Source organism: Diplotaxodon limnothrissa, linkage group LG7 (assembly GCF_057381915.1).
Source record: "Diplotaxodon limnothrissa isolate DT_005_m linkage group LG7, D_limnothrissa_male_GT1.1, whole genome shotgun sequence".
Taxonomy (NCBI): Eukaryota; Metazoa; Chordata; class Actinopteri; order Cichliformes; family Cichlidae; genus Diplotaxodon; species Diplotaxodon limnothrissa.
The window spans coordinates 30,752,321-30,762,920 of NC_140602.1; the positions used below are offsets into that span (position 1 = coordinate 30,752,321).

General features: G+C 40.7%; 1 protein-coding gene across 1 annotated transcript; it reads left to right on the top strand.

The window, feature by feature from the left end:
• Nucleotides 1-697: 697 nt before the first annotated feature.
• On the top strand, nt 698-5,883 carry il7r (interleukin 7 receptor). Its single transcript, XM_085357882.1, has 8 exons — nt 698-785; nt 2,941-3,082; nt 3,168-3,325; nt 3,529-3,680; nt 4,254-4,410; nt 4,495-4,615; nt 4,694-4,766; nt 5,482-5,883. The coding sequence occupies exons 1-8, from the start codon at nt 698-700 to the stop codon at nt 5,881-5,883; spliced, it is 1,293 nt and encodes a 430-aa protein (XP_085214008.1).
• Nucleotides 5,884-10,600: the final 4,717 nt, after the last annotated feature.

Consider the following 10,600-nt stretch of genomic DNA (forward strand, 5'->3'; position numbering starts at 1 on the left):
TTAAAACATCAGCTTGTCACTGTTTCTGCTCTTAAACTGTGGAGGGACCGAGTCTCTACACATCAGCATACTTTTACACCAGGCTGAGCACTGATTGTTTATTGTATTTTTTTTCCTTGTGTTGTTTTTATAATGTTTTTTAAGCTTTTTATTATGCTATTAGTTGTTTGATGTTGTCTGGTTTGTTTGTTGTTTTTTGTGATGTTTGTTGATTGATCTAAGATGATTTTCTCCTGTCCGAGACAATAAAGTAAAGGAATATTAATTGTTCTTTGATCTGCCGCTTTTTATTTTACATTTGCTCAAAAATAAATGAACTCAAACATGTTTGCTCTAAATGTGTCTATGTGGGCTTAATTTCATTTGGTGTCAAAAATGTTGTTGTGTCCATGTGACTGAGCCCTGAACGTTCCTAATAATCTGTCATCTGAGAGTTAACTGTCCGTCAGCCTTCTAACCACACAGACCCCGCAGTCTCCAAATCAAGGATGTTTTCTGATTTACAGAGCGTCCTGTAAGACCTCAACTACCCAGCATCGCCCCCGCCTCCTCCTCCTTCCTCTGCAGACTAGCCACTCCTCCTTCCTCTCTCCCAGCCTGCTGACGAGAAAAGCTCTCAGCTGGTGTGACGGCGGGTTATGAAAGAGCAGAGCGGCAGGTGAGCGTGTGTGCAGCTGGACGGAGACTCGGTGATGAGATGCAGTTCGGCTGGAGGATCGCCGTGATGCTGCTGCTGCTGCCAGCTGTGTGTGAGGCTCAGAGCGGAGATGGAGACCCCGACATGGGTAAGAAGATTTTAAAACATGCGGTTAGCACAGGAATGTTGGGGGTGATTTTTTTACATTAGTATCTTTCACGGAAATACAAATACAGAAAAAATATTAGAAAATGTAAAGTTTGGATCTTTGATGGGGGCTATATTTGCAGCACATATTATCTGAGATGAATTATTGCACCTGTGGAGCACTTACCTGAGCATAATGGCTCAAAATTAAAAAGCTTCATGAAGAGACTCTTTAAAATCCTTAAATGACTTTGCGCTCAAGTGTGGTTACCGTTAATTTCGAAGAAGCGTGAACAATTTGTATCTCTTAAGACAAAAACAAATGAATAATCATCATTTCAGGAGTTTTATGAGACACTCACTTCAGCTTTGGGGCACAAATTCGGAAGAAAAATGAGACACCTGTTAAGTCCCATCATCAGCTTTCGATATCCGGGATTGATTTAATAATCAGCCTTCTCATGCACATCGGCTCGTAGGCACAAACAAAATCAGAAGCAGTGATGTTATCAGCGTGACAGTTGGGAGTAAACACAGCTTCGTCTCTGTGCTCGTGGGGCTGCGCTGATGCTCTGCTTTTTGTTCCATCAGAGCTTCACTCGGTTCAGTTTCTGCACCGCGGTGGACTGGATCAGGTGCTTAAAATTCCTCCTGTGGTTAAATCTTCACACATAGCTGACAGTTTAGAGGTTCTGCTTAGTGCATGCAGTTTTAGTGTACTGGCAACACCCTACGTAAGCCATCCATTTAGCAGTAAAAACACATAAAAGCAGTTTATAATAAGCAATGGTATGAATAAAGTTAAATGCACGTATTTAAGGTGAGCAAGGACACTGTTCGGCGTTCAGGCAGTTAATGCGAAGTAAAGCAGTGACTATAAATAACTGCAAAGTCAGGAAGAAAAGTTGTGGTTATTTTAACAACTTGTATAACACGATTTAATCATGCTGGCAGCTTCAAAGTGTTGTGGTGTTGAACATGGTTGTAAGGTCAACATGTCAAGTCACTGGTAAGATTTTGTCATGCAGCATATTGTGTTTGGTAAACAGAGACATCTACAGCCTCAGCGTTTTCTCCTTTCTCGCGACCCAGTTTAACGTCCTGGGGTTGCCAGAGTGAGGGCGGGGGGTCTGGAGCCTAACCTAGCTGTCATAGTGTGAGAGGCTGCTACAGGTAGTCAGTGCTAACCTCTGCACACCCCCCCCCCCCCCCCCCCCCCCCCCCCCTCTGCTTAAATGCTTCCAATTAGTCTTATAATTAAAAACTGAAGAAAATTCGGTATTCATTTTTATGCAGATGATGCACAGTCAGTTTTCCTTCAACGAGTTACTACAGAATAATTATTTTTGTGTTGCATCCCTAAAATCAAAGAGAATTAGTTATTTATACTGTGACAAATTGGAATAAAAATGTTCTCAAAGCACTTCATACTGTAGTGACAGGCAGCTGCAGAGGCAGGGTTTCAAAATTATGCTGATGGTGCAGTTATCTGCGTATCAGGAGGGACTCCAGTGTGCTGTTGAGTTATGTGATGGTTTCTCAGTAACCTCTGATTAGAAAGAAATCAATTCAGCAGTTTGGATATAGTCTATCACAGCTTTCATGCTATGTCACTGTTTGGGTTAAACAAGTCAGCAATAAATAGTGTTCATGATGCAAGATATTGGACCAGAAGATAATAAACTGGCATCACCATGAAATTCAAAGTTTTACATTTTAATAAATTAAATCACCCACAATCTACTTAATCAACATACTTAACCACAGGAACAGTCAGTGGGGCTTTGAACAAGCAAAAAACATTTATTTAGTCTTTTTTCACTCTTAAAGATCTGAAACACTCAGAGATAAAAGCATAAACTGGTGTTAATGATAAAGACAAATATTTGATCAGTGACATGGAAGTTTTTTGATGTAGTTTGCATTTATTTCACTGCTGTTTCCCTTCCTGATTGTTTTCATGTCTGTGTTGGCATGTTGTATGTAAAGCTTAATCTTAAATCAGCTTAAGGCACATGGGCTGCAAATCAGCCGTGGTTAGACATCTTTGGTAGTATATGATATATATACTGCTAACTGACAGAAAAAAAAGGTTAAAAGACAAGAGTGTAATACTCAAAAAGTGGAGAAATGTCTGAAAGTGTTTTTCATCTCAGAGCCCAGAATCAGCTGCACGTCTCACATCATGATGAAAAGATGCAATTTGACCTGCAAGCTGCTTGAAGGCAGAAATGATGACGAGGATGATGAAGAGGGTGGAGGTGATGGAGGCGACAGCATTGAGAGGATGACCCTGTGGTAAACCTTTGATATAACGTTCAGTACTGTGCTGCATGTCAGAGGAAATTCAGATACTGATGCAGGTCACTGCTCTTCTGTTCAGCTACCTTCATTATGACAGCAACGTAATGGTGAAGTGCATGGAGACATACAGTGATACATTCAGCTCCCCAGACCTGAAGCCCTTGTCGGAACTCAGGCTGACCGTCCACTTAAAGAGTGGCGGCAGGATTTCACAAAAACTCTACCTGAAGAACATAGGTAAACATGTCATCTGGTTACATTTTCAGACTTTACAAATGCTTCTAAACATCAGTAGCTGCCTGGTGAAGAGTCACCACTGCACTGCCTGTCAGACTTCATGTTCATTTCCTTTTTTCCAGTATAGAAATGTAAAAGTCTTGAATTCTGCGTGCCCAAAGCTGCTATCATTGCTGTCCTCTCTCTGTGTGCTGTCCCTGCAGTTAAACCAATGAGTCCTCAGGTGTTTAACATCACCTTCCAAGAAGAGTCTAACGAGGCTAAGATTTGGATTCAGATCCCGTACCAAAAGGACTACCTGAAAGTGAAGAACCAGGAATTCCAGTTTCAGATCGAGACAGCTGGGGAAATCATGGTACAGTGATCTAAAAAGTATAGCTCAGAAGTGCAATCTCACATTCTACTTCAAGACTTTCAGGTTTTCGCTATAACATCAGACATAGTTTCTCCTAGAGAGACTGTTGTATTGTGGGTTGTTTTTAATGTTAAACAATCTAATGAGTAAATCTTTCAGTGTTTGGTTTGCCCAGTAGTAGTCTCTGAAGTTCCTGTGATATTAACTGTAATGCAGACAAATCTGAGAGCATCGTCTTACCTTTTCTCTGGTAGAAAGCACCTGGTTCCAATCGAGGTCAAATTGATTTCCACAGTTTCTCACACAATGATAAATTTTAAGCACTCTCCTGATAATTTAATGGTTCCATTCACCAGTTTTAAACCTTATTGTGTAAAATATGTTGTTTCTTTTGAAAACTGTAGTTCCAGTAGAGTCAAAAGGGACCAGCGCTACATTACAGGTCATCTGGAATTTAATACTTGTCCTATCTTGTATGAGGACGTGCTTCAACATAAAAAGACTGTTTTACATCAACAATATCATACAATGTTTTGCAATGACTGAAATGTTTTCTTTTCTCTCTGACCACAGATTCAGAACACCTCATCCCAGGACTTCATAAATATCAACATGGGATACCTTAAAAAAGGCTCAAAGTATTATGTCAAAGTGCGGGCGCGAACACTCCCAAAGATTTTTCAGGGCACGTGGAGTGAGTGGAGTGAAACGTTCACTTTCCTTACCCCTGGTAAGAACAATAGTCTAGTCCTGCTGCACAACCTTTTTTAAACACTGATATCAGTAATGATCTGTGTTGTTCTCCTTCCTGAAGAAAACCTCCAGAAGCAGACCAGTGGAGTACAGGTGGAACCGTACCAAGTCGGAGTGTGTCTGGTCTCTCTGCTGATGGTGACCTTTAGTATCATCATCATCATCATCCTCTGGAAAAACAAGTATGACGTCTACTTTCTGTCAGAACAATCTGAGTAGTGAGTTCCCTTCACTAAGTTTCTTTCCTTTTTATTCCACAGGATATTTACCTACATGTGGCCAAGCATCCCGCATCCTAAACAGACTCTGGTGCAGATCTGCAAGCCAAACAATGTGAGTTATTCTACTGTCAGATAAAAAATAAAAACACTGCAAAGCAACATCAGGTCACGTGTGAGCGACAGGACCAGTTGTAGAAATCACAACACAAAATCTTACTTAGATGAGATTTCAGGTGGTGGTACCCCTACCAAAGAGCAATTGTAGTCAAAACTGTGGCATCAACATAGTAACATAAACATTCATATTGATGATACTTTTTTATTGACCAACTTGCTGAGCTATGCTGAGCACATCAGCTTATAAACACAGTTTGTAAAACCTCAAGCATTGCTTTGTTTGATGTGACACCAGGATTTTACAGCACAGTGAGCGGTGCATCGGTTGTACTGATTAATGCTGACATTGCACTCTTGACCTCTCTGGTACAAAAGATATCAAACAGGCACTACAGGTTCATGAAACTCATTTTGACATGAATCTTTGGAACTTTCAGTTTGACTAATAAGAAGCACAAAAATTAGCTGTCTGCAGCAGACATTTAACTAACTGTGTGAAATTCTGGCGTGCCTCTGCACAGCCCGTTGGTTTTTGCTGTTTAACATTGTGATTAGTTTTTTTTTAGAGGTACTAGATCAAGCTGCTTTTAACTGTTGCACCGTAGGGTAGTTAAAACCAGTGAATTTACTTGTAATTGTTAAGACAAAGAACATGACAAAGGAGCTTTTGATTGGCTGTAGACAAATATGATGTCATTCTGGTTTTGCAGCCTCTGTTGCTGACCTTCAGACCTGAGGTGCTCAGTGATCTCAAAGTCTACCCCGTGGAGACGACAGCACGTGAGGAAACAGAGCCTGCGATCAGTCCTGCATCTGCTGCTGCTTACAGCACTCAGTCGAGCGAACCCTGCTCCACCCAGAGCTTAGATTGCAGGAGTACTGCCAGCGCCAGCACCGAGGAGCTGGAGCTCTCTGCCTTGTTGAGCAGGAGCTCGTCTGAAGCCGAGGACAGCCTGTCGAGCTGCAGTCCTTCCCCCATCGACATCCTCCAGCTTGGGGAAAGACCCGAGCAGCCTGAGCAACAATTTGAAGTCAATGACTTTGAGGTGTTTGGAGCAAATCGACAGGAGGAGGCTTACGTCACCATGTCCAGTTTCTATAAGATCAAGTAGGTGATGCAGTGGTGAGCAAACAGGATCAGAGACTGTACTTATCAAACTTCAGGATGCTCTAAAGCAAAGGGCTTCCAACTTCACGAGGTCTTCAGAGCAAAGTGAAAGAACAGAAAGACAAACATGGTGCCTTTTTGTCCGGATGTGCCTATCTACCACTTACATTTCACCTGGATTTCAATGATGCTCGACCTCTGTCCAGAGAACGAGACATCTGGCATTCATTACCAAAAGAAAAATCACTGAATGGAGTGCTGAAGTTTGGTTCACTTTACAGAAATCAAGCTTTTACTGGTGAAGTATCTCATCTGGATTCCCATTTGCGCATAAACCTAAGAGGATAAATTCTTTTAGGTTTTGTCATCTTTTGACATTTATTTTAACTCCATCTTGGAGTTCTGTAGCAAATATACACAAGAATTACTCAGTTTCTGCTATGACGTTTGGTTCAGATGTTCCCATCAGGATGAACAGTGATAACATTTAGTAATTTCACACCATCCTCAGTTCATTATGTTACACATCCATCACTTTGTCTCTGCTACACTCTGAGTTTAGCAGAGTTTTTTAAGTGTAGCAGCCTCAACAAGCTGCTAACATGAGTGGAGACTCTTATTCCCCATTGCCACTAACATGGAATGGGTTCTTTTTCTGATTCATGAACATATTTTTGCATCTTTTGCACCAGCATTTTAACCCAAAATAAATCGTCTCATCTTTGTATAGAAGCTGGCTCCCAGCTGGGACTTAAGAAAAAGGTTTTGAAGTGCTAGCCGTGATAGGATTAGTGGGAGTGTCACATTTTACAGGCTGTAAAGCGAGAATAGACAGCATGACAACATTTGGTATTTGGTGACAGGGTGAAGAAAAATTCCCTTTTCATAAGACAGTGGTTCTTAACCTTGTTGGAGGTACCGAACCCCACCAGCTTCATATGCGCATTCACTGAACCCCTCTTTAGTGAAAAATAAAATGTGATTTTTTTACTGGTGCACAAAATGAGCCATGCATGTCATGGCGAAGGCTCTGCCGAACCCCTGAGACCGACTCACCGAACCCCTAGGGTTCGAGCGAACCCAGGTTAAGAACCACTGTATAACAGAAAGCCTCAGCAGAATCAGGCTCATGTGCCGCCATCTGCTGTGACTGGTTGGGGGTGAGGGGAGTCTCCATCATTGACTCGTTTAAAAAAAAAAAAAAAAAAATCACCAACGTGTAAATTTGTCCTCACTTTGGTGTTTCTCTCGCTTCCTGTGTCATTTTCTTGGACAGTCAGCCATCAACAGGCTTGCTAAGAAAAAAAAAACAGAAAAAGGAAAAAACGTTTTTATGCAGTGGAGCTGCTCACAGCTCATATTCAAAGACAGCAAAACACAGCCTGTGGTTAATTTTTGTGACTCATAAACCAAAAACATTTGAGACAACTAAAGTAACGATGTGTTACACGTTATTCTAACAATATGAACTTAGTTCTGCTCCTTTATAATCGGGTTTATTTTAATATGTTTAGTCACTGCTGTTATTTTTAAAGTGATAAATTGGCTGTTATTCTTGTGCTTGTACCAACAGATTTTTTTTTTAGCTTTAATCTTTCACTTGAACCCAAAATGTAGCTTTGAGTAGAGCAGGCTGTTGACCTGCAGCTCTGAAATACAGGATTTATTTTGTTGCTTTGAGGCCAAGTGTGTTTTCATGTTTTTACTGACACACCTCCACATGTAGTCATTTGTCGTTGGAGGAATCGTGTTTATACCTGTGTTTTTGCCTGTTTTACTACATAGCATAGAATAGTGGTTTTCAGATAAAACTACCTTCCAGGCATCCCAGCGTCTAAGTGATCACTTTATCTTTTAACTCAGCATTATGGATCGTGTTGGCTGCCTGGGAGGTGGTGAACAGCTTCAGTTGACAGATGAGAGAGAAATGAAAGTTTCTTTGATATTTAAGAGTGTGGCTCATCTAAAGAAACCCTTTAAACCCCCAAAGTACATCTATATTGACCCAGTGTACTACCTAAATGACCAAAACACCCAACTGAATGAGCCTTCAAAGCACCTAACTGGTTGCTAGATCAAAGCTCCTACTTTATCCATCTAAAGGGCCACAAGAAATAACAAAAATATTACTAGAAGCTCATACTGGAGGCCATTAAAACCACATAAAACATCCCTGATACCTCCTGTGTAACCACGATCCCTGTAAATGAACCTGAGTACGTTCTCAGTGTCCAAAAGGAGCCACTACAATTAAACAAGGAACCACAAAGAGACCTATACAGAAGAACCACCTAAACAATCTGTGGAACATTGTTATTGGTTAAAAGGGCCTGTAAGATCTCTACAACCTAAACCTTGAGTCCTTGAGTCACATGACCACAACCTGAAGAACTCTTGGGACCTGCTTTTTATTCTCCAGGTCTTGTAGAAATGAATTTAATTAAACTTCGGCTTATGGATTTACTCATAAATTCTCAGTGCTCCATCTCACAAAAACTAGTCTGGTATAAGAAGACCTGTTTATCAGATTTTTCAATTTTTCACCATCTGTATTTTATTTTTTTCTCATTCCTCAACCAAAAAAATCGAACAACACCAGTGAGGTCATTTAAAGCTGCTTGTATCTAAACTCATCTGCACTTAAACTCTTTGGGAACTGAAACTCATGCTGCAGCGTTCACCATGCATATCAAACAGGATCACATGTAAAGCCTCCTAAAGCTCATCTGAATCATAGTACAGCACTCAAAGCTTTGGGGTTACTTAGAAATTACCATGTTTTTGAAGGAAAAGCTAATTTGCTTTAATTTACAGTTAAGTGAACATAAATATTAACTAACTGAATCCTTAAACAGATTTTTTTTATTGGAATATCTACATCAGAGGCAAGCAGTGCAGGTTTATCACATTAAAAGGCTGACTCATTGTTGGAAAAACCGTCCAATCATGTGGGTAAAGGTGCTGTACTACTTAAGTAGTTACACACTGGCAATCTCCTCACATCCTCAGGCCACTAGGGAAAAATGTGCATATTCACTTGTTTGGCAAGTGGTTGCTAGCTGTTGCTGGGTGAAATCAATTGCATGGTTGCTTTGGTCACTAGCAGGCTGCTATGGTCGCCTGCAGTTTGCATGGAAGACACAGACTTGTCTGCAAACACTCTCCAACTGCTTTCTGAGTGGAAATGAAAATGAAGTCTGACACAAACTGCAAACGGAGAATGTTTGAATTCAGAGTAAAAGTTGTGCCTCAATCAACACGATTCAAAAGGCAAAACTTTTATTTTGAAGGGAAACTTGCGCTGTTTCCAGTTTGTGTCTGACTTTTTTACAGTTTTACTTCTACTCGGCAAGTAGTTAGTAAATGTTTGCAGAGAAGTCGGCACCCTCCATGGAAACTGAGGCGGCCGCGATAATCTGCAAGTGACCAAAGCCACAGTCACAATCAGCAACCTTCAGCAGCTGCTCACCAACCGGGCAGGAAATACACATTTTTCCCGAGCAGCCGCTGGTTGACAGTGAGTAACTCACTGGTCTCTAGGCCTGTATGACTGTGGCTTTAGTTTCACAGCAACTGCCAGCAACCAACAGCAACCACTTGCCAGCCGGCTGGGGAATACACCTTTTTCTCCTAGCAACCTGTGGTTGCTGGGGGCCTGCCACCAACCGGTCTTAGCAGTGCTCTCTTGAGAGTAATACACACCAGTGTTATTTGGTTTGTTTTCTTCTTGTGGCTGCAAGGCATCACCTTCATTTCTTAGAACACGCACACAGCCTGAACACATTCTTCTTTTGGCCATTTTAAAGCTTCACATCTACACAGAAATGCTCCAGAGATGCAACTAGCCAGATTTAGTACATCTATAATCAGTAAAGCAGTTTTTAGGTGTGCCATCGTGGTGGGAAAAGGTTTTTCTAATAATCAATAAGCCTCTTAATATTATAAAACTCCTTTAGAGAACATCATGTGCCATTAGAACACAGATGATTGCTTAAAATGGGCCTCTTTACACATACATAGATATTCCATAAAAAGAATGATTAGTTAGATAGAAATTACACAATTAATTAGTATTTCTACTTTAACATCCATTTATGACTCTCTCAATCAGCTTTTCTTCCTGAAAACATGAGGTTTCAAAGTGATCTCCAACTTCTGAGCAGTCGTGTACGTCATGTCCACGCAAGCTCAGCTGTCTGTAGGCGGGTTGTGGATGCGTTGCTGTAGCAACTGTTTCTGTTTGTAGTCATGGAGATGCTAAACCCAATGCTGCTGCTTCAATATCTGACACAACCGACCTCACAATGGCTGAAACAAAAACAGGAATGTACGCTTTATACTCAGAAACAAGAAGTCTGTAATCTGTACTAAATACAACGTACATACTTTATGGAAATGTCTAAATGTACTCGTGTTGATGTAACGTGGAATTGTTTTTATTTAATCACAATGCATATCAGTGTATATAGTAATAAAGTGGAAAATGAAATCCTGCTGTTTCACTGTGATGTAATTAGTAATGAAAAATGTGCACACGATACAAAAATGATAAAAGTCGGACCAATCTGTGTAACTGCATTTATTTAGAATATGACTTCTAACTGAAAATATGACAGAATTCAGGCTGCAGAATTGATCAGACACATCATTATGATCATTTAAAACAAATTCTGTTTGTCGGAAATCCATGAGGTGCTTAGATTCTGGAGTTTTAATGTGAT

Coding starts and splice junctions, on each gene's coding strand:
- il7r (XM_085357882.1), top strand. CDS start 698: ATGCAGTTCGGCTGGAGGATCGCCGTGATGCTGCTGCTGCTGCCAGCT. Junction 4,411..4,494: donor GTTCACTTTCCTTACCCCTG/GTAAGAACAATA, acceptor TCCTTCCTGAAG/AAAACCTCCAGAAGCAGACC. Junction 4,767..5,481: donor AGATCTGCAAGCCAAACAAT/GTGAGTTATTCT, acceptor CTGGTTTTGCAG/CCTCTGTTGCTGACCTTCAG.